Raw genomic sequence first — 22,007 nt, 5'->3', positions numbered from 1 at the left:
GGCCTCCCCGGGACACCGTCTCGAAGCCGCACGCCTCTTAAAGAAGACCAACCTTTTCCCCAGGAAACGATTTGGGGGTTCCCGGGGGTCGTCGCCGGCGCCAAAGATCTCCACTAGCCTCGAAGCCGATTCCCGCAGATCCTTCATCCCAATCGCCGGTCAGAACCGATCCGTCCCTCTTCCCTTTCGTTCGGTTTTTCTCTTGCGTTCGGATCCATTCTTCTTCCGTCGCGTGGAAACCCTAATCTTCCAGAAAAATGCGATTTCATTTAATGCTTCTAGTATCTGCCTTTCCCTTGAGAGGCATTCTCCTTGCGAGATCCTTCATCAGGGTATTCTAGTTCTTATTTGGATTCTTTAAGTTGTTGTTCTCTTTGTATTTGGGTTGCGTGATCTCATGTTCTTACTGTAACTTTGAAGATAACTGAAGTAGAAGTAGCTTATAAGGATTAATATTTGAAGATATCAGACCTTGCTGCTGAAATGATATAGTACTTGTTACTTTGGTTCCAGATTACTGGTCCGTAATGGCTCGTCTTTATGTTGGCAATTTAGACCCCCGAACGACTGCTCGGGAGCTTGAAGACGAGTTCCGAGTGTTTGGTGTTCTTCGAAGGTAAACTCTGAAAGGTTATTGTGGGATCTTCGTACCTCACAAATGAAAAAGGGCATGCATTCTTTCTTGATATAATGATGTTACTATCTGATTGTATGGGTTTCTTTCTTTATTTGATTTACCTTTCCTGTTTATTCAGCACTAAGACGAAGCAAAATAAGCCCATTTTTTAGTGTAAAATGTACTTGCCGAGCTATTTGTTTGTGCATATTTTCTGTGTTTTGTGTTTCTAAATGTGGAAACATGACAATTATATTCCTGGTTTGGTTTCTACATCATGTGCTATCTTTGCTTGTATGAGCTAATAGCATCTGGATGGAGATGGAGGAAACTTCATGTCATGATTTGGTCCAATATGCCCAATCTTTAGGTAAAAAGACCAATATGGACTCCAGGATTCACAATTTTGAATTTTGAATCATATGCCATGGTCACAGTTTTGCCTTTGTTTTGATTTAAGAATCTAGTTCCGAGGATTTAGGTCTTACGTAATTAAAGAAAAATAAAGTTATTGAAACCTTGGGCATGCCTGTGGAAAACTTGGCTTTCTGTTATATGCTATCAGTCACAAACTTCTGCAGTTTATTTAATTGAACTTTGAATAGTTGATCTTGATTATTCTATTATCTAGTTGCTTTACCTGAACTTTTCAGTGCAAAAGAATATCTTGTTTTCAGTGTGGTTGCTTTTCTATCTGTTTGCATCCTTTATTGAAATTAACATGTCTCACTATTAGATATTTGTACAAACTGAGGTATCAAAAGCTCCAGACATCTACACTGTGTTCAGTGAGGTCAAATGTCTTCTTCGTGATGCAATTATAAAAGCAAAAAACAGTCATGCGCTTGGGTGATTCTCTTGGAACATTCTCTTGGAACTGTTTGTCTAAATAGGTGCATGGTAACGTTAAAGTTGTCTGTTGCTATTGCTTCATCTGTGTGACGTGTTGGAACTGTTTATCCTTTCTGGAACTTGTTTGCTGGTTATGGAACTATGTTTTCTCCAAAGGAAAATGTTAAAGTTTCAATACTCGTTCTTGACAACATTGCATTTTCATTTTAACATGAGTGTAAAACATGATTTCAATAATTTTTTAAGGAAAAAAGTACTAACCTTTTATTTTTGGTGCAGTGTGTGGGTTGCTAGAAAACCTCCAGGCTTTGCTTTCATTGATTTTGATGATCGGAGAGATGCTCAGGATGCAATACGTGATCTGGATGGTTTGTATCATTTTTATCTAATTAACTGTCACTAAAAAAACCTCGAACCTTATATTTTTTCAAAACATTTTTGAGTTCGTCAGAGCAGGTTTTGTACCTTGATATCAAATGGTGGTTTAAGTATGTGTATTATCATCTATGTATCTTATGCATATATACTTCTTCTTAATATATTTTTGATCTTGCATTTCTTATGAGTACAACCAACAACTGTAGATAGTGTGAATTGTTTGTCAGACTTTCGAAAGTTAATGCTTCTCCTGCCACATGCTACTTGAACCAATTGCTATTGGTGGCTACAATCTTACAAGTAGGCACCTAAAGTTTTTTGAATTGCATTCTTAGTTATCTTCAACATATAATTTCCAGATTACTCTGATGCACCTGTTTTATATCTATTCTTAGAGTTGCTCCCTTTATGATCCAAATGGAAAGAAATCATCTGTACCATTTATCCACTCTAAAATATTTTCCAGTTTTTAGTGGAGCTCCTCTTGCAAGGGTTATGTTACATCATGAGGTAACAAAGGAGTGTTTATTAAGGCATTTCAGACTTATGCCTTAATAAATTATTGCTCGTTATTCAGAGCACATTGTGTGCTGTATAGTCTAGGAAATAATTATAGTATAATCAGTTCAGTTGTGAGATACGGTGGAAGATTGGATTCTCTACTTAGATCTAGTGTATATGATGATGTCATAGATTATGTTTCACAATATAAATTTTACTAGTAATATTCTTATTTTTTGAACTCAGGCTAACTGGGAAAGAAGTGATTTTGAATATTTTCATTTTAAATCACATGTCAACTTGATTAACGTGATCGGCATGTACCAGTTTTACTCAGGTTACCTCCAGTCTGGGGCTGTCTGAATCTGAATATTCCAAAGAATCAAGGCCTGAGCTTGACTGACTGGTTTCCAGTGTTGTCTTTTGTTAGTAGCCACTTTGCATGTCTGCTTCATTGCACTTCATGGTCTATCTCTTCAACTGCAGCAGGAGCTCCCTCATTTTTTTCCCCTTCTCTTCTTGTCCCACTGCTGTCCTTATCTTCCTCTTTTGGCTAATACAAGTTACAAACAACATTCCATTGAAGGTTTCTGATGTGAAATAATTATGTCATATTAATTAAAGAAGCTGTTATTGATCATGAAGGATGCTACCCATGTCCAATTGAAGATTGAATGTTCTCTGTTTCTGATTTTGACCTCTTTGTTTATGTAAAACTTTATAAGAAGATTGAATCATATTTAGTCCTCATGTGTTCCAACAAACTTTGCTTTGCTATATCCTTCTTGTAGGCAAGCATGGATGGAGAGTTGAACTGTCCCATAACTCTAGCAGCAGCCGTGGTCGTGACCGTCATGGAGGTTCAGATATGAAATGCTATGAATGTGGAGAGCCTGGTCATTTTGCACGCGAATGCCGTTTGCGAATTGGTTCCGGAGGATTAGGAAGTGGAAGGCGTAGGAGTCGGAGTCGGAGCCGAAGCAGAAGTCCCAGATATCGTCGAAGCCCAAGCTATGGTCGAAGGTAAGTAAAGATGTCAGGCAGCCACATGATTAATACTATCTAGAAATGGGTATATGACTTGTCAGTGTTGTCCTTGTGTGATATCTGCACTTTGCTTTCTTTGTTTGCTTGACCTGACAAGTTGGGTTCATTGGATTTAATGGATTTCAAGTTACTTTAGGCAAAACTTGGGAATGGTGAATTCCTAAATACCAATTTCTATATACGCTAGAATAACCCAAAGAAGGCAGCTGAGCTGCAGTACTTTAAAATTTTATTAAATGATCACCATGGAATTTAAGTACAACGGCTCCTTTAAACCATTGATGTTTGGATATGTACAAAAACAAGAGGCAAAAATACTATGGTAAAATGGATCAATCAATAAAGGAGAACGGCATTCAAAGACCAAGCTGAATACCTTGCAGATTGTAGTGCAAACAGCAAAATCTCTGTACAAGATTGTCTTGGAGGGGGTTTTCATGTGTGTAGTGGAAAATCGTGCAGATTCAAGCATTCTCCTTTTCCACCATTGATGGAGGACAGACAAGGCCTGTTTTTGCTGCCCCATGGTGAGGCATCTCCTTTATGCACGGTTTCTCCAACACAGTAGTCTTTGAGGTGAATAAGGAGAAGAGTAGAAGAGAAGTGAAACTTAGATGAGGTCTTGATGGACAGCTTTGAAGTTGCTAGTACATTTTGGGCAATTGGATCAATGGTTCTGTGATATGGAAATCATGCTTCATGTGTGGAATTTCAACTGAGATGGGGAAGAGTCTGATGAATATCTGACTTTAAAAAGAGGATCTCTGATATCTATTTTTATTTACTACAGTATAGTTGAAAATGACATGACACACAATTTACTATATGTTGATTTTATATTTGTACCTGAGGCCTACCATCATTTATGGGAACAGTAAATAGCATGCTAATTGTCTCTTCATAATAGCAAGTTGATAACAGATCCAGTTTACTAATGGGAAATAAGGAAAAGATGGTTCTGGTACTTAAGCATTATATTATCGAACTGCCTTTTTCCACTTGACAGTGAATGAACTTGGGGACATCCATTTGTAATTGTGCTGGTCAGAACAATCTTGTTCAAGCATCAGGCCTTTCCTTTTGGACTAGGCATATGATGTTCACTATCATAGTGTTATTTTCATCTAGCACAATTGAACTGCCCTAACTTTTTCACCACAATTCCTTTAATGTTTCATTTCTGTTCTGTTTGTTATCTATAGTTTCTTACCATACGATAACACAATATTTTCAAAAGAAATCTACAACTTCTTCTTTTACATAGATTGCATATATACTCTTTTTGCATGTATCAGTTATTTGCCTTTGCTTCTACTTGTTGTTGCTTCAGTATATATTGAAGGAATGATCAACTTTTGAGCCAGCTAGGCCAATTTGAAAGGTTTCTCCAAAGGCATTATTGCAGAAAAATATGCGATGGCTGCTGCTCCAACTTAAACTTTTTTGCAGTTTTACCTAAATTCTTTACAAAATATTGAGAGCAATTTTACAAAAACATAAACTTTTTTTTTGCAATTTTACCGATAACAAAATGACCTATTTAACTAGTTGTTATCAAGTTCATGATTTAAAATTGTGATCTGATGCTGACCCTATTTATTGTTGACATGCTGATTCTCAAATTAATTCACTATTGTTCTAATTTGGATAATTTTTATTTGTAAAGGAGTTATAGTCCTCGTGATCGCTCCCCTAGACAGCGTAGTCCATCACCTCGTAGGCGTAGTTATAGCAAGTCTCCTGATGATGATCGTCATCGTTCTGAATCGCCACATACTAATGGGTAAGGTCCAAATCCTCTTTCTTATTTAAATACATAGCAGCTATCTTTTCAGAGAAAAGGTTTGGTACTATGGTAAGGTTGCACCATTGCAACCTGGATGATCTAGTCCGAGTCACAAAAACTTGTTTTCTTACAAAGATTTGTATATTAACTCCCTCAACCCCACAATGGTGGGAGTCTTGTGTGGATGTGTTTTTATTGTGTCGGTTGCTACATATCTTTTAGTGTTGATTATTGTTTTCTCTTGAAATTTTGATTTCAGATATAGGCGTAGCAGGAGCTGAGAACGGTTTATGTGGTTAGATGCCTCCCTGTGTGAGCGGTTGCTCTTTGGGCTTTTGTCGAAATGAATTGTCTTCTATTTGATCAACACTTGACATCTTGAATTTGGATAAGTCTCTTTGAACTTTATCTACCTTATACATGTCTTTCATCAAACATCATGGACATGTGGTATTTAGTTAAGTAGTAGGCAATGATGTTACTAGGATGGTAAATTACAACTAAACTATATATGTTCTTTTTTTTGTGTGTCGAGGAGGCGAGATCCTGCTTTAACAACTTGCCCGTCTTCGGCATTCATTGCTTTTGTGGTTCTACTCCACGTGGTTTTGTTCTTCGCTCACTTACGCCATCTACGACAATTTGAGAAAATCTTCATTCTTGATCTAGATGCTTCTTCATGCTTGATACTCTTCGGCGCTACTCCACATGGTTTTGTTCCTTGCTCACTCACCATCTTCGACAATTTGAAAATGTCTTCATTCTTGATCTAGATGTTTCTCCTGCTACTCTTTGGCAGTGATGCTGCTTCTTCAATAGTTGTATGGCCCATTCTTCTAGACATAAAAAGTTTGAGGAGCTACATACCTCAGTATGCCTCTGAAGCAATTAGGTGGTTGAGATTTTTTACTTAGATCTGCCGTCTGCTGAATGGTTAGTAACCTGCAACATGAAAGGTCAGACAACTTAAACTTCAGATAACTGGAGCTGCATTCGTCCTTTTTCCCTTCAGTTTGCTTGCGCATTGTCAAAGTAAAGGACTATGATGTATAGGGGAGGTTTTCTTTTTTTATATATTTTCTATTCACAAATAATTTGAGTCTGCAAAGTATTTTTGCTTTAAGAAACGATTTAAATTGTTGCTGTGCCCTTTTGTGGAGGCCCCCAGGTTCAATGTTGTTTGGGCTATTTTGTGCTGGAACACCTTGTCAGGTGCTTGGCAGGAGTTCTCACTTTTAACTTTCATTATGTGGCTCTAGGGTTTTGACCTACAGAGTGACTCATCGATCTCCCTTGTTTGTATGGGATTCATTCTAGATCCTATGCTTCAAGATTCCTGTTGCTTGTTCATTTTCATTAAATCTGAACAAGCTAAAGGCCTTTTGCTAGCCTGTATTGACTTGTTGCTCTTTAGACTTTTCTTCTACTCTTTTCTAACATGAGTACCCTTCTTGGGACTTTTTCTTTTTTCTTTTTTTACTGTGAATTTTTATTTTTGTTTCAATTGATAGTCAAATTATCCAATCTGCATTTGGTTTTCTACTTGATATTAATATCCTGCAGTGAGCTATGATATATCCCTAGTTCTTCTTCGTTTTTGCTTGTTTAAAATATCCGTATTCGCTCAAGTCGATTTGTCTCCCAACAATGCTTCAGGATTTTGGTTTGCTTTTTTATGTTTAGAGGCACAAATTTTGATGAAAGTATTGCACATTCCTTCCTCTATATTCTTCTTCATTCTTACAACCCCTGAGACCATTCTATCTGTTCTTTTGTTCTCTACTGTTATGTTGAGCAACCTCACACCGAATGCGTGCTTTTTATTGTACTCTTGGTCAATTGGTGTTCTCGCAAGCATTGGTCAATTCCCCCATAAAACCAACCTTTGGTGGGCACATTCTGGACCTTGTAGTGAGATGGGGTTTACCACCAACAAAACTTGCTGAAAGATGCCCCTCATGGTTATATCTACGTGTATAGGCTGAAAGTTTTTGACTATTATTGGAATGATGATTAAACTATATTTAGTTTTTAGGTATGTATGTATGTATACCTGTCAAAATTGTGGGTAATAAAAAAATACTTATATTTCTAAATTTGGATTAAATGGGTTAAATACGAAATACACTGACTTCGGAGGAATGCATATGCAATTTTGCCTCACCAAAGAGTTGGTATGTTTCTACATCCACAATGAATGATTCATCGTAAGGCGAGTATTGTTTATAACGTTACATCTGTCGGCCCCACATGCCGATTGTTATAAACAACATGTCTCTTACTGGTCTCCACCGCCTCAACCGTCATCTTGTTTGTAACGGTACATCTATCATGACGGCTGTTATAAATAACATGTCTCTTTGGGGGAAGGGGAGGGGGTGCTTCACGATCCGCAGAACCCCTCTTTGTCTCTCTCATGGCCGCCGCGGAAGGAACTGGGTGGGTTAAAATATCAGCCACTGCCTTAGCAATAGCGGCAGTGGCGGCCATCGTCACAGGTAAAGACTACCATCGCTCTCACTCCGCTGAATCCCTGGAAGAATATTAAGATCCCCGATCCCTTCAGGTTCATTCTTCAATCAGAAGGCGCGGCGGTTGGCGTCCCGAATCCGAGAGCTCGAGGCCTCCCTCGCCGCAGCCCTCGAGAAGAGCGCTTCGGAGAGGCGTGGAAGAACCCGCGCTCAACAGGTTGACGTCGTTGATTCCTTCTTGCTTTCCCGCGAATCGTATGGTAATTGTAATGCGCTTCGTATATGTGGATCGAGCCTATTAGGCATTGCGGAATGCTTTTACGCAGCAGAGCTCTGATGGATCCAAGCAGGCTGCTGCTTCAGCTTACCCCATGGCTCCCATCGGCACTGTCCGGTCCTGCTTCTCTACCAGGTGCTAAAGTTAAATGCACTAGCTTTGACTTAAGTATAGCGGATGGATGTTGGAGGTCCTGTCGTGAGTTCTCTTTGTTGTGGTCTGGTTTTGTTTCGTGGGAAAAGAAAGGTTTTTGTAGTATTACTTTGACGATAATTTTCAGAAACTTAAACATTTCACTATTGGGCGATTTTTCTCATGCATTGTACTAGAAAAAAGACAGTGCTTGTTGTGAGAGAGACTGAAGTATAGTTAAGAGGCTTCATTTCTTTGGTGATCTGCATATACAGCATGCACTGCTTGGAGTATTATAGTAGTTTCACCAATATATAAATCAAGAATGTATTATTTGGTGTCCATCCTTATAGATGCAAAGTGAATTTGGATTCCAGAAATTTATAAGAAACTAATCTTCCTATCTTTGTGCAGAAATGGTACACCAAGGCAACCTTTGCTTGTTCCACTTGCTAGAGCATGCTTGGTGTTTGACGCAGGTCGAGTTCCTAAAGAAGCTCTTGAAGGCCTAGCTGAATACTCTCATTGCTGGATCCTCTATGTATTTCATTTGAATACCGACCTTGATAAACTGTGGAGGGAACCATCTAGATCCAAGTTCAAGGCAAAGGTATCTTTTCCTATTTTAGAGTTTTGTGCCTTAGCTGCATTCCCCATATGTTGTTTCATGTTATTTGATAGGTTAGAGTGCCTAGATTAAAAGGCGGTAAAATGGGTGTCTTGGCTACTAGATCTCCACACAGGCCTTGTCCTATTGGGCTCACTGTTGCCAAGGTAATGTAGCAAAGCAAATAATTGGGCTTTTATCGATTCCCTGTTTCAGTGATGTTTATAATTTTCACTGTTTCCTTGATATGCTTGTTCAAATGGATAATTTTGAAGTTGCTAAAAATAACAAACAACTAATCATTTCAAATTATTCATAGACATAAAAATGGCTGTTACTTGTAATGGATTTCCTTGAATAATTGGTAGATGGTAGATTCAAACTAACCATCGGAATTGGTAAAGATATGTATGTATGAGTTACTTTCTTGGAGTATGTGCTATAGTCTCTGTTAGGCTAATGATTCAATTATATGACCCACAAACCATAATCACCCAAGCATGAATAAGTGCTAAGATGACTCTTGGTTTTGTCAAGGTGTACAAGACAAAAACAAAAGGCTTTAGCATGACTTTCTATTGCAATCAGATTTCTAACATTTTAGTATCAATCTGTGTTAAACTAACCTGTGTTTTTTACTGCAAATCTTTTTGGAATTACCCATGAATGGCTGTAACCTATTTGTTTCATATTTCCTAGGTTTACTTTAATTTCTTGGTGTTAAGTAAATGTCAATGTTTTTGATTTTGGTGCTCACTTGGTTTTGAGTAAGTCAAGATTTCGTCAAGCTGATTTTTAGTAAGTCAAGATTATGATACTGTTGATATGTGCTAAAAGAGGCAAGTCTAAGTTTTTTTTCCTCCAGGGATGCTTGTGAATCATGCTTTTTGTCATGTGCCACTTGAGATTTTAGATACTTTAGAGCCACTTGTTGTGTATGTGTGTGTATATATGTATATGTGTATGCATGTATGTGTGTGTGTGTGTGTGTATGCATGCATGGAGCCAAATTAAAAAAATTCTGATTAGGAAATCTGAAATCTATAGTTATTAGATCCGCAGGTAACATGATTTAAATGTATGCTTCTTCTGATGTTTTTTCTGTGATATTAGGTTCATTGATAGAATTTCTTTCCCTTATGGTTTTTAACCAGAAAATGGCTAATGCCTAAAGTTGTGCCTCGCTTCACTTGATATTTTCTAGGTTGAGGCTTTAGATGGACATGCACTTTTGCTTTCTGGTGTAGATTTGGTTGATGGCACGGTATACATTTGGACTTTTTCGTTCTACAGTATATGTTTGCCTTTTTATTTTAGTACACTGATGTTGCTTGGTTATTAATTTGGCAGTTTTAATTATGAACTAGTGCTTATGGCTTGACCTTGATCAACAGCCGGTACTTGATATTAAACCTTATCTGCCGTATTCTGATAGCATACAAGGTGCAACTGTTCCAAACTGGGTAAAGGTACTCCATTACAATGTGGTTATGATTTATGAGTAGCTAACATGACTTTTTTTAATGTCATACAATGGCTGCAATTGTTTTTATTGGCCTTCTCAAGGTGCATCATAAAGTTTTTGTTGACATAGCACAATCTTTCCTGAACAAGATTGCATCTAGCTCAAATGTTTAGTATACACCACACAAATGTCAGAATTTAGGTTCTTTTCTGATGACCTGACAAATTGCATATTGTGCTAAGAATCCAAGAAAGCAATCACATACAAATTGGAAATTAGCCTTTGAGAATCTTAAACATGTGGTTTATCAATTGCAAACCACCCTGGTTCAGTTGAGTTCCTGGTCTATCCTAGTGCCATATGTGTCGCTTAGAAATTATCATTCACACTTAAGGGAATTGTTTGCAACGTTTTGTAATCAAAGGTTTCATTGAGAAAATAGAAAACCGAGTTTAACAGAATTTTAGTCTTGTTGTCATATTATGTACTCCATTCATGTAATGAAGCTAAATGTTGATATCTGTTAGATGCATGAATAATGGGCTTCTTATTCTTGTTATTACTGAATTTTTTGGATGAGAATTTCTCAATTTTCTATATTTTTTTACATCATTTGCAATTTGTGCAGGCAGATAGTATGCTAGCTGTGGCATCTGTTAACTTCTCTCCAGATTTTAGTTCTTCACTCTCTGGTTGCTGGATGCAAGCTGTAAGTTATCTGTAGTCAATGAAAACCTTTTCATTCTTTGGTGTTATTTTTCTTCATTTCTCACCACCGTCTAGATGCCTGGTGTAAGCTATTTATTACCATTAGAAACATTTGCTTGAAAACATGTAATTAAACAGTTTATTAGTGTCTCATATGGTTGTGCATGGAACCCATGGGCAAGAGGGCCTCTAAGAAAACTATGGGCTTCAACTTGTCTATTAAGAGGAATATTGTTATAGCAGCAAGTTATTTTTTTTTTTTTAAAGATAGCAGCAAGTTATAAGTGAAGAGCTATGCTGCAGATGTTGTCTGCTTGTGGTTTGATCAGAAACTTTTGCTTCGAAACTGGAAAATTGACCTTTTTGCTAAAGCAAGCTAAAAGCTAAGATTTTACTGTACCTCTTAACGATACATGTCCTTGTGCTCTATATCCATACTGGTTGAAAGTGTATAGTGTTTCTGAAATGGTCTAATGAAAGTCTTTGACCACATGAACCTTTTCTTATGATACCCTGGTTATGCCGCATGTCTATCGAACACAGTAGTTGGATTGGCCACCAATTATGTGCTTGTTCTCATTATGGAGTTTCTCTTTGCATCTTACCACCTGAAAGCCTTATATGTATGATCTGGGAAAACCAAAGCTTAACTAGGTTTCGTCTAAATAGTTGTTCATTGATGTTTGTTTCTCTGTTCCAGGCAAAACAATCACTATATGCTTCTCAGGATGAGTTCCAAGACTTGATCAAGGAGCTTCTTTCTTGGGATATAAGGTCACTGTGTCAACTAAACCACCCTCACAATGTGTCCATGGAAAATGAGAGCCACGATGTTGCTAGAGGATTAGAAGATATTGGTGATGAAGAATCCTGTCAGACTCTTACTGAGAAGCCTTCCTCATCCTCACTTGGTGACGTAATATATCACCTTGTCGTGGAAGAAATTGACATCTCATATAGAATTGATGATAGCTCAAACATTTTGGTTGAGAAAGCATCATCAGTTTTCTCTAATGACAGAAATAGTTGTCACTACTATAACTACACAATGTGGAAGAATAAGCTGAGCATCCAAGATCATTCTGCAACAAACCTTCAAAGAGTAGAAATGCAGGAAGGAAGGTATGTTCAGTTTAACCGAAAGACTGGGTAACGAGTGCTCTTAGTGTTTCTTAGTATAATCAAAGTTTCTATTAACTGTTATAGCTCCTGATTTGGTTTTCGGTTTGATCAAAAGGTGGAGCTGCAAGTTGTCTTGTATTTCAATACGAACGATACGAATAAACGTCCTCGATGCCAATTTTTGCCTATTTATTGTTATCACTTGGGGACATAGCCCATTGTTATATAAATTTTCTTCGGAAATGTTCCCCAGCTGGTGTGCTTTATGACAAGTGTCGGCTCCTTTTCGATGTATCAAATGTCTTTGTTGACCATTCCACTGCTTATCCTATAAGACCCCTTTGTTTGATTGAACGTAAGTATTCGATGAATCAGTTATCATATCGGATATGTTAGAGAGTTTCAAGTTGAAAAATATATTTACCATACAGTATTTACTGAATCAACGTACAGGAGGAGTCATTTATTCTTTTAATTAGAATCAGTGAGTCAAATAAAAAATGAAACTAAACCAATAGTTTCAGTTTCAAAATCGAAACCGAAATCGAAGCTTGTGATTCCAGAACAAAAACCCAAACCACCTGAATTCGATTCGATTATGATTTCAAATTTGGTAGAACCTTCACCAGAAAGATGGCTTGATGTGCACTAACTATCCTTTGAAAAGGGAACGATGCATGTGTGTTGGTTTAGCCTTCACCACTATGTGTGCATGTGAGCTATGAAATGGATGTGAGCAGCAAAAGGTTTCTTCTGTCCCAGAATACTCGAATCAGCTTCTGTTCATAACGAATCCATTCCCCATCAGATGTAATGCGAGAGGCAACCTAACATGGACAAACTCACACGCAAATGGGACAACACTACCAAGAAGATTGCACACCGTTCTTTGACACCATATAGATTCTTGCAAATCCCTAAACGTCGTACTCTTGTGAACCGAGAGCTGAAGCTGAATCCCAAGACACCATCGTCGACTCATCCTCGAAACCGTCGACGATCCACCAATCTGTGCTCTCCTTTTCACCGTACACTTCTCTGCAACAGTCGAAGCCAGCGAGCTCGTGCTCTTGATGCCCTGCGAAGGACGAGGAGTGGTTGCAGTGGAGCAAGTCATCGAGCTCATCAGCTTGAAGATCTGCAGTCACAGCATCGAAGCTCGAGGTTGAAGTCTCCATGCTGAGGCTTCCTCCGGTTGAAGCCGAGTGAAACCCTAGCGCTGAACGCTCTACTTCTCCTCGTGTACTTGAGCTCTCGGACTTTAAGATGCCAGATCTCATTTGGAAACCAGCTTGATGCGTAGAGTCTGTGGAGATGCTTGGGAGAATTGATCTGTCTCCTGGTGGCTGGTGGTTTGGCCATGGCTCAGGGTTGCTGCAGAAGGAGAAGGGGGAGCTGAGGAGGCCTTGGAGATGCATCCTCTCGAGAGCTGATGCAGGTAGGGTTGGAACATGGTTGATGCGGAGGGGTGGTTCTTTTCGCTTGCCGAATAGTTTCTTCTGTAGCTTGGTGTTCCAGTAGTTCTTGACATCATTGTCTGTTCTTCCTGGAAGTTGGGCTGCAATTATTGACCACCTAAAGCATAAGATTTGAGTCTTGATTAGACACATCACTTCATCATCAAATCATCAAAACAATATAGTTTGAGCAGAGAGAGAGAGAGAGAGAAGAAGAAGAAGAAGACTTTATCAAGAAAATAATGTATTCTAAATCTGGAGGAGAAAGTAAAGAAGAAGAAGTAGGAAGAGAGAGAGAGAGAGAGAGAGAGAGAGAGAGAGAGAGATGAATGAATGAATTACCTGCTCCCAATACTTATGTAGAGGCTACAGATTCTTTGATCTTCTTCTTCTGTAAAACCACCACGTTTGATGTCTGGTCTTAAATAGTTTAGCCATCTCAGTCTGCAGCTTTTGCCACACCTTTTCAATCCTGCAAAACGAACACTAATCAAAATTCACATATATACATAAAAAAAGTTCTGGGAAGGTTTCTTCTCATAAAACTCTACAACATTTCTCAGACCCAGTCATGAATAAGATCAGAAGACAACTGTAGCTATGATTGGCTCCATCTCTATGTAATCATACTTATGATATTCTCTCTTGGATGAACAGCTCTGCATCAGAAATTATATGAATGCAAACCTTAAACAAGAAGCTGGCAGTACTCTATATAAACTGGCCATCCATGATCTCAAGAAAACCATACACACACAGCATGCATGATAACATGTACTCTATATATGAACTCTCCATGTTTTTTCCTCTGTAAGAATCTAAGATGATCCATCTCCTTTTATATATATATATATGTAGACACACACACACACACCCCCACATGACTTAATCTTTTCCTAGAGAAGAAAAATAATCAAATGCCAAAGCATCTAGTTAATAAGGGTTTGTGGATGTAACAAACCAATCTTATGAGGCAGTGCAATCCAATTTCCTCCAGTTCCATTCTCTTCAATGTAAGCCTTGAGCTTTGCATCCTCTTCAGGAGACCATGGTCCCTTCTTCACAATAGCCTTGTCACAGCATGGGGCTCTGCCCATCTCTCTCTCTCTCTCTCTCTCTCTAAACAACCCAAAGGGCACCTGTCTCTTGCCTTGGGTGGAGAACAACCAAGGAAGGTGAGGCAAGCTTTATAGGAAGACACTAATAAAGAAAGATGAATAATGTGATGCTTAGTGCATAAGATCTAGGGTCTGATTTAGTCAATGCTCTTTGCTATCTTTCCAAATTAAAATTAGTTTTCATATCTTCAAATTTTCCACCTCTACCAAAAAAGGAATCACAAATCTTATTGAGATTGCCGCAGTCCATCATGCATGCTAAGCTTTCAGAGAGATCTACACAACTCCAGCAGAAGCTTGCCTTGATCATATATCTCTTTTAATGTTGGATACAAGACCTGATGGAAATAATGGGTTGTATGGCCCACTAAGAGAAGTTTGACTTGAGCTACTGAACCTAAGAAAAGTTCTATTAATGAATGCATTGGCATGGATGCATGATTGGCCACCTCAAAAATAATTTAGATTCTCATTTGATTTGTGATCTGAAAGCTTCTGTACAATAATCTGCATTATTTTTATGATAATATATTGGATGACTCATTATGCCTAGTTATATATATTTAGCACCTAAATTATATACTTAAACTTTGGCATCAGTACTTTAGTTGTTCATTATGAAGTCATTCCAAAGATTTCTGTTCCTAACTAATCAAGATTCATGATTAGATTATTTGTGGCCGTACTATGTTTTGACTTGTGGAGATGGAGGAGTTGTGGTTGATCACCAGTTTATGAGACAAATGTCTGGGTTTGTGACACATACATCATCTACCTTGAGCTTTACTCAATCAATGCATGCATAGATATTAGTGGCTAAGTATGCAGATAGAATCACCCACTTAAAGTTTGGTTAATTGATTAGTCCTTGGACTGAGTGTAAGCTATTTTCTTTTACCAAAGAAAGTTAAAAATATATATATTAAAACTTAAAATAAGTCTGAAACAACCATTATGGTTTGCATCATTAGGAACCAACATCTCTAAGACAGAAGTGAGTGTAAGCTGTTTTGTTTTACCAAAGGAAATTAAAAATATATATTAAAACTTAAATAAGTCTGAAACAACCATTATGGTTTGCATCATTAGGAACCAACATCTCTAAGACAGGAGGCAGTTCAGCATACCAAATAACAGTGTCAGCTTGCATTTTTACATGATTTGAAAGCTAATTTGCTGACTGATTTCCCTCCTAATAGATACAGATAATATTTCATTCTAAAAATTGAGTACATATGAAAAATGCATCCTTAGCTGTATTCAAAACTCCCCAATTTTGGAAATTAGATTGATCATGATAAGAAAATCTGGATCCTTAATTATATAAGCTATTTTTCCTTATATATACATTAAATTGTGATGGCTTTAACTATATTAGGTAGATTATGTGGATCTGTTATTGTCATTAAGTTTTGTTAATGTATATCTTTATGAAAAACTACCTATAGTCAGATCATATACAAGTGATACTTTAAAAGAATTACTGACATCATATTGTAATATCAAATTAGAAATCCAATCTATTTTTTATAACCATTGAAAGCATGCAAGTTATACCAACCTAGTAGTCTTATCTCTATAAGAGAGATTATTTCCATCACTTGAATCCTGCTCAGCAACATGAAGATTCAACCTCTGCAACCAAACAACCAAACGAATCAATCAACAAACATCATGTCTGACCAACAATCCAATCATCCAATGGTCCATTTGCATCACAATCATTTTGAAGAAACTCACACTAAATATGCCCATTCTGATTGCTTTTTCCTACCATTCAAAAAGAGTAAGAATGAAGAGGCCCAAGTAGAAAACATCTCCTCCCCTTCCTTCTTAAATTTTTGGACAAGTGGATTAGGGCCTCTCCCATTTAAAAAGTGTGTGTAATTGAGAGTGCCAAATTTTCATTTTTTTAGTACTAAATTTTTTTTAATAAAAAACTTTAGCTTTTGACCTTGACATATTTTTTGATACAGGGGGTAGAAGACCCCAATAGGCAGTCCTCATTGCAGTAATGATGGAATTAATTATATTGAAGGTGAAGACTTGGATATAAGCAATCCACCAAAAGGAGGGGATGTAAGTAATATTCCTTTTGTCCTTGCCTTGAACTTGGAACCATTTAGGTGTGTTCGGGCATCAGCAATAAGACTCTCTCTGTTTATAGGGCAGGAGAAGTGCTACAGAGAAGACAATTCAAACTCTCACAAGAGGCATCCAAGGTGGCTATATATCCACTAGTTCTTCTCATCTATCTATGATCATAAACCTTTTATTTTGGTCATAGTTCTCAGATTGGAAGTTGGTCTAAGTACAAAATAAGACATCCATTATGAACAAAATAGTTAAGTTGGGTTCTGATATGTAGAAACCCATGCCTTTTAGCTGAAGTCAATAAAACTATACAGGAAATTGATTTCTGTTCTTTAAGCTTCTACTTATTTCTTGCTGAAACCAAGGAGAAAAAAGCCACTCCAAAGAGTGTGGCATTGTTTTGTTTCATGTTCAATCGCATATAGAGTCTAGGAGACAAAAGATTTGAGACCTGCCATGCTAAGACAAGTATATAAATCAAGTAGAATAGGAAGAAAGGAATAACTCATCACATTGTGACCTCTAGAAAACACCTAAACAAATTCTCTATAAGCCTCTCAGGGTAACTCCTTAAAGAATGGGTAAAGATTCAATGAAGACTAATAATACTAGGTTGCTCAAGTGGTCTTGTAGGGCACCTGTAAGATTTGTGTGAAGCTCATTATTTAGTTCCGCTTGAGTAAGTGCTAGTGAGTGATTCTAGAAGATGATCTGCTTTGCCCCTTACCTATCAATGCACAAATTAATTGAATAGATGTTGCAAGATGATTTACTAGTTAGGATACCAGTTTCACTTTGCCACCAGCAGTCTCCCAGAAAGAATCAACTCAGCTAGCTGATATGTTAAACCCATGATGCAGCTTGAGGCTCTCTGTATCATAGTAGTTTTCCTGCATTGTCAAAGCCAGACACTGATAAATTTCAAAATTGATTAGGGTTTGCTTAGCTCAGCCTAGTGCTTGAATTGTATTCTTTCTGGCAAAAATATAATGAAGATTAAATAAGTTTAAAGGATACCATAATGCTTTTTGTTGAAAGAATGTTGCAGTGGTAAACAAGCAAGTCTGATGTTTATCAACAGATAAAAGTAGGATTGAAAAGGAGACGATCATCATACATCCCAAATGGCAAGATTCACTTCAGAAAGAAGAAACGCAACAGTTAAACTGATGCACCAGAAGACAGATATCCTTTTAAATCTTACATTTATCATCTTCTAACTTCTTATTTAATAATTAAACAAACAAATTACTAGAAAGAAGGTCTAGGTCTAAGAATTTATATCAAATGAACAGAAACCTGCATCAAACAACTGCAAGAGAGATAAAGGAAATGCATGTGCAAGAATCTTCCAAGAACTATAATGTCCATGAAAGTGCAAGAATCTTTAGAGAGACAGAACAGGACCAATCTGTCCTCTCCCCGTGATAAGAATGGGATCTTGTCAATCTGAATGAAAAATTCATAGCTTTTATTTAAAAGTAAAACAACGCTAGCGAAAAACAATAATGCATATTATCAATCTGAATAAAAAAAAATTCAGTTTTTATGTGGAAAAATAATATAACACTACCGAAAGGTAAATTTTCAATGTTGTCAAACAGCATGAAGACAATAAAGATAATCTCCATAATAACGAGATGGTATTCATGGTAAATAACTCATGGGGTGAGAATGCGTTTGTTAATTTGAGCATAAAACCATCTATCTCAATCGGTTGGTCCGGTTTTGAGCATAAAACCATCTATCTCAATCTCTTAGATCCAACCGGACCAACCGCATATGATAGACATTCCCATTCTTGTTCCAGACTAAATCGCTCATAACAGATGTTCCTTTGTTGATTACTATATATTTGATATTTGATGATAATACAAAGCATTGATTCAAATTTACACAACACAGTTGTAGCTGATAATCTATTTTTGAAGCAAAGTATAACTATCACGTTACAAGCATCAAATAGATTCCATACACTTTGCAGATCTAAGCCTATAACTCCTCACCATCAAATACAAAACAAATATTAGGCTTATATCAAGATAGAAATTAAGAACATTGACTTCCAATTGCATTTCAGTAATCTATGCATGATGTACCACTTACGATCAATATCCACAGATAAGATCAATATCCACAGATAAGATCAATATCCACAGATAAATTCCCAACAGGCTAACTCAATAAAGAAGGTAGAACTGAGACATACGAAGCTGCAAAGCTGCCTCTAGATGATGGACTAGCTTCTTGGTGCCCAATCATCATAGAAATGAGATCCGTTCCTGCCATATCTGTATATATAGTACAGTCAACAAAGATAAAAGCCAAGGCAATCAAGAAGAGGTAACCTAGTCCCATCTAATACATTTTTGGCTTCATTAATTCTTTAAAGTTAAATGGTATTTTATTGGTTTTCCAAACATCTACTGACAAAGAAATTTAAATGATAAAGCTTCATGCTCTGAAAAATACAGCCCCTAGAATATCCAAGAACCAGAAAATAAAGTTCTACTACTACCTGTAGTGGCCGGGGATCAGACGTCTTGCAAGTTCATTGTTTCTTTTTGATAAGTTTGCAAGTTCATTGTTGGTTTCAACAAATCTGTACTCTTGTGTATTTACAGATCTTGTAGACTTGAACCATCAGAGCTTCAATGGTGACTGCTTCTTGTTCTGCTTCCTCTTGAGCTCTGCCGGTTTCTTGAACCGCTATGAAGTACATTACAAGATATACAGGAGGAGGTCACCACCAGTTGACCCTGCTATGAGGAAAATCTTCATGGTCATCTATCCCCATCTAAACCACTCCATTTGGTACATCTGAATGTACAGTGCTCAAGACGTCTATGATCTCTGAAGACTGCTGAAGGTTATCCCAATCAAGTCGCCGTGCAGGATCTTTCTCTGAAGGGCCTGAATGGGGTTGTTTCATCTGAGCATGCTTCTGCAGCTCAGTCAAGTTGCCAATTTATGAACAGTGTTCTTTTCACAGCATCGACGGGACTCATCGATAACAGCCCACCAAGTTACATCTCCTCTACATAGTGGGCAGGCTGATCGGCTGCTGGAGTTAGAAAAAGTGTATTGAATGCATACCATTGAAGCCCCATCTGTAGTGATGTAACTTTCACAACAATAGGCACCACATATGCACTTATGAACCGGTCAAGACAATTTGAATGAGTCTAATCAGTACCACACACGAAAGGCCCAACATGGCGAGGAAAATCCAAGCAGATTGTGCAAGCCACATCTTCCCAGTTACGATCCACTCATATACCCTCTAGATTCAAAGAACAGGGGTTGGTGTCAAAATCCTTCCGGTCAGAGGTGCACAAAAAGCCATGCCTATGTTTTCTATGACATTCTTTCCGTTCAATGGACATAGACAACATATACTTTAAGGATCTGAATGATGTCATCCAAAAGAGAAACAATTCGGAAGATTGGGCTTTACCAAAAGAAAAAGCAAATGTATAATGTAAAAACAACATAATCTGAGCCATTAAAGTATTAAAATCGAAAAGGCAGGCCATTGAAATATTGATAGATGCACATAGAACTCATCAAGAACTGGCCATCTGGAGATCACAAATAGCTAAATCTCCCTTCCACTAGGTTTTAATCTACAAAAACCGACACCCCTACATGCCTCAATCATTCAACCTCGCACCAAGACACAGATGCAAGATAAGAGCCGATAGTCGAATCAAAAGGTGTCAGATATACAATTATTTATCTAAAAGAATTCATCTGCAAACTCAACCCGCAAAAACCTAAAATAAGAGCCGACTGTCCAACTAGGAGGCGACCAACGTCAATAAACTTAAGTGAACACCGACCATCAAGAACCCATATGCTAAACGTGATAAAGGCATCGGTCGAAATCGAATTCACCAATTCACGCAGCCAAACAAAATGTAATCAACCAAATAGATCGCGTAATACAGTACAAAAAGAATACCCGATATCAATTAAAGTCACAGACAGAATAATAATAATATCAAAGAGAGATTTTTCTCGAATTCGTTGTAGGAAAATAAAGCAGAAACAGAATAAGTTGAACCCGAGAAGCGGCAACAAGCGGAGGAAAGCGAGAACTGACCTCGTCGAAGATTCCGCCAGAGAGTTGGCGGGGGATTCGAATGGTTGAAGTAGAAACTCAAACCCTAACACCTGAATCCCTTCTGCGTGCGGTAAAAGGTTAAGTAATGAGGGCGGAGAGGAGAGCCTGCAAAATTAAAAGAAGCCCTTTTATCACTACATATTATGATTTTTTTTTGGCAAAATAAAAAAGTGATTAACCATTACACTTTTATTTATGTAATTTTTTTTAATATACATTAACTTATATCTCAATTAATGAAAGGAATATACATTGAGGGAAATGTAGATGTAAAAAAAAAAAAAAGATGTTAGAATTTTCTAACTCTATTAGAATATACAAGCTAAAATCCTATCTGATGAACAAGAAAAAAAAAATATAGATCATGAATTTTTATATTATTTAGGAAAATTTTATCTATAGAATATTTTTTAATGAAATAGTTTCCAAGGAACATCCTATTTATGTTAGACTTTTCATTTACAGTGAGATACTACCACACAAGATTAAATTAGAAGATTACATATTATTGAATCATTTGTCAATGTGTTGAATTGCATGTTCTTTTTGTTTTCTTGAAGTAGGTTTCTTTGATCACTTTAAACACTCTTCTCAACCACTTAATCCAATAGACATTGGATTTCTGACCATCCAATGATTAATTCACTACTACTGAACTTTAAAATGAACATATGAACTTTATGAATTTAGCATACATTAGCACATTAGCCACCAAGTGACCAAAATATTATTGGTGGCAGTCCTAAATTTGAAGACATACCACAAGCTGCAACATCAGTAATCTCCTCACATCCTTCCAGTGTAAAACATCAGTAGAATTGCCATGGGTGTATAAACAGTTTCCAACCCACTTCACTTGTATTTACAAGTATGATCACTTAGTTTTACATGGATCTCTTATTCCAAAGTTTGTAGGAAGTCTTCATACATCTATTTTGATGAAAGATATATGATTTCCTCTTCAATGAGATAGTTTTCTTTTACCAAATGGATTTTGGTAAGAGTCAGCAACAGCATGGATTCTTATTCCTAAAGATTGTAAGAAGACCTCATATATCTGCTTTAGTTAAAGATATATAATTTCCTTATCTATGTGATAGATTTTCTTTTACCAGATGGATTTTGGTAAGAATCAGCAACAGAAACATTTTTTTTTCGTCTGATATTTTTCAATGATTAATCATTCCACATAAACCAAGACTTATTTGGGACTATTAAAATCATGATCAGCTGTTCTCATCATCTCTGAT

General features: G+C 37.2%; 3 protein-coding genes across 10 annotated transcripts; 2 read left to right on the top strand and 1 right to left on the bottom strand.

Annotated features, from left to right (window-relative positions):
- On the top strand, positions 1-5,738 carry LOC135619839 (serine/arginine-rich splicing factor RSZ21A-like). The gene is made up of 6 exons (XM_065122237.1): positions 1-158; positions 514-616; positions 1,748-1,836; positions 3,139-3,370; positions 5,061-5,177; positions 5,440-5,738. Exons 2-6 carry the CDS (start codon positions 528-530, stop codon positions 5,459-5,461), a joined length of 549 nt encoding a protein of 182 aa, XP_064978309.1. The 5' UTR covers positions 1-158; positions 514-527; the 3' UTR covers positions 5,462-5,738.
- A 12-nt stretch (positions 5,739-5,750) lies between these two features.
- LOC135619836 (uncharacterized) lies at positions 5,751-12,254 on the top strand. Of its 3 annotated transcripts, XM_065122227.1 has the most exons (11): positions 5,751-5,891; positions 5,980-7,678; positions 7,747-7,868; positions 7,954-8,063; positions 8,475-8,670; positions 8,742-8,834; positions 9,872-9,931; positions 10,062-10,136; positions 10,761-10,841; positions 11,541-11,962; positions 12,078-12,252. In XM_065122227.1, the coding sequence occupies exons 2-11, from the start codon at positions 7,597-7,599 to the stop codon at positions 12,229-12,231; spliced, it is 1,395 nt and encodes a 464-aa protein (XP_064978299.1). In that variant the 5' UTR covers positions 5,751-5,891; positions 5,980-7,596; the 3' UTR covers positions 12,232-12,252. The 3 variants fall into 3 exon arrangements, with proteins under 3 accessions (XP_064978299.1, XP_064978300.1, XP_064978301.1); XM_065122228.1 differs by lacking the exon at positions 9,872-9,931 and having other exon boundaries at positions 12,078-12,253; XM_065122229.1 differs by lacking the exons at positions 8,742-8,834; positions 9,872-9,931 and having other exon boundaries at positions 12,078-12,254.
- A 472-nt stretch (positions 12,255-12,726) lies between these two features.
- LOC135619838 (transcription factor MYB36-like) lies at positions 12,727-20,856 on the bottom strand. 6 transcript variants are annotated; one of them, XM_065122230.1, is made up of 9 exons: positions 20,737-20,856; positions 19,150-19,914; positions 18,841-18,922; positions 17,649-17,768; positions 17,417-17,521; positions 16,099-16,172; positions 14,381-14,569; positions 13,762-13,891; positions 12,727-13,537 (listed from the first exon to the last, which is right to left on the bottom strand). In XM_065122230.1, exons 6-9 carry the CDS (start codon positions 16,157-16,159, stop codon positions 12,880-12,882), a joined length of 1,038 nt encoding a protein of 345 aa, XP_064978302.1. In that variant the 5' UTR covers positions 16,160-16,172; positions 17,417-17,521; positions 17,649-17,768; positions 18,841-18,922; positions 19,150-19,914; positions 20,737-20,856; the 3' UTR covers positions 12,727-12,879. The 6 variants fall into 6 exon arrangements, with proteins under 6 accessions (XP_064978302.1, XP_064978303.1, XP_064978304.1 ...); XM_065122231.1 differs by lacking the exon at positions 17,649-17,768; XM_065122232.1 differs by lacking the exon at positions 18,841-18,922.
- Between the last annotated feature and the right edge of the window lie 1,151 nt (positions 20,857-22,007).

Source organism: Musa acuminata, chromosome BXJ2-8 (genome assembly GCF_036884655.1).
Source record: "Musa acuminata AAA Group cultivar baxijiao chromosome BXJ2-8, Cavendish_Baxijiao_AAA, whole genome shotgun sequence".
NCBI classification, from domain to species: Eukaryota; Viridiplantae; Streptophyta; class Magnoliopsida; order Zingiberales; family Musaceae; genus Musa; species Musa acuminata.
Note: the sequence above shows the minus strand (reverse complement) of the source record. Positions and strands in the feature narration are given on the sequence as shown.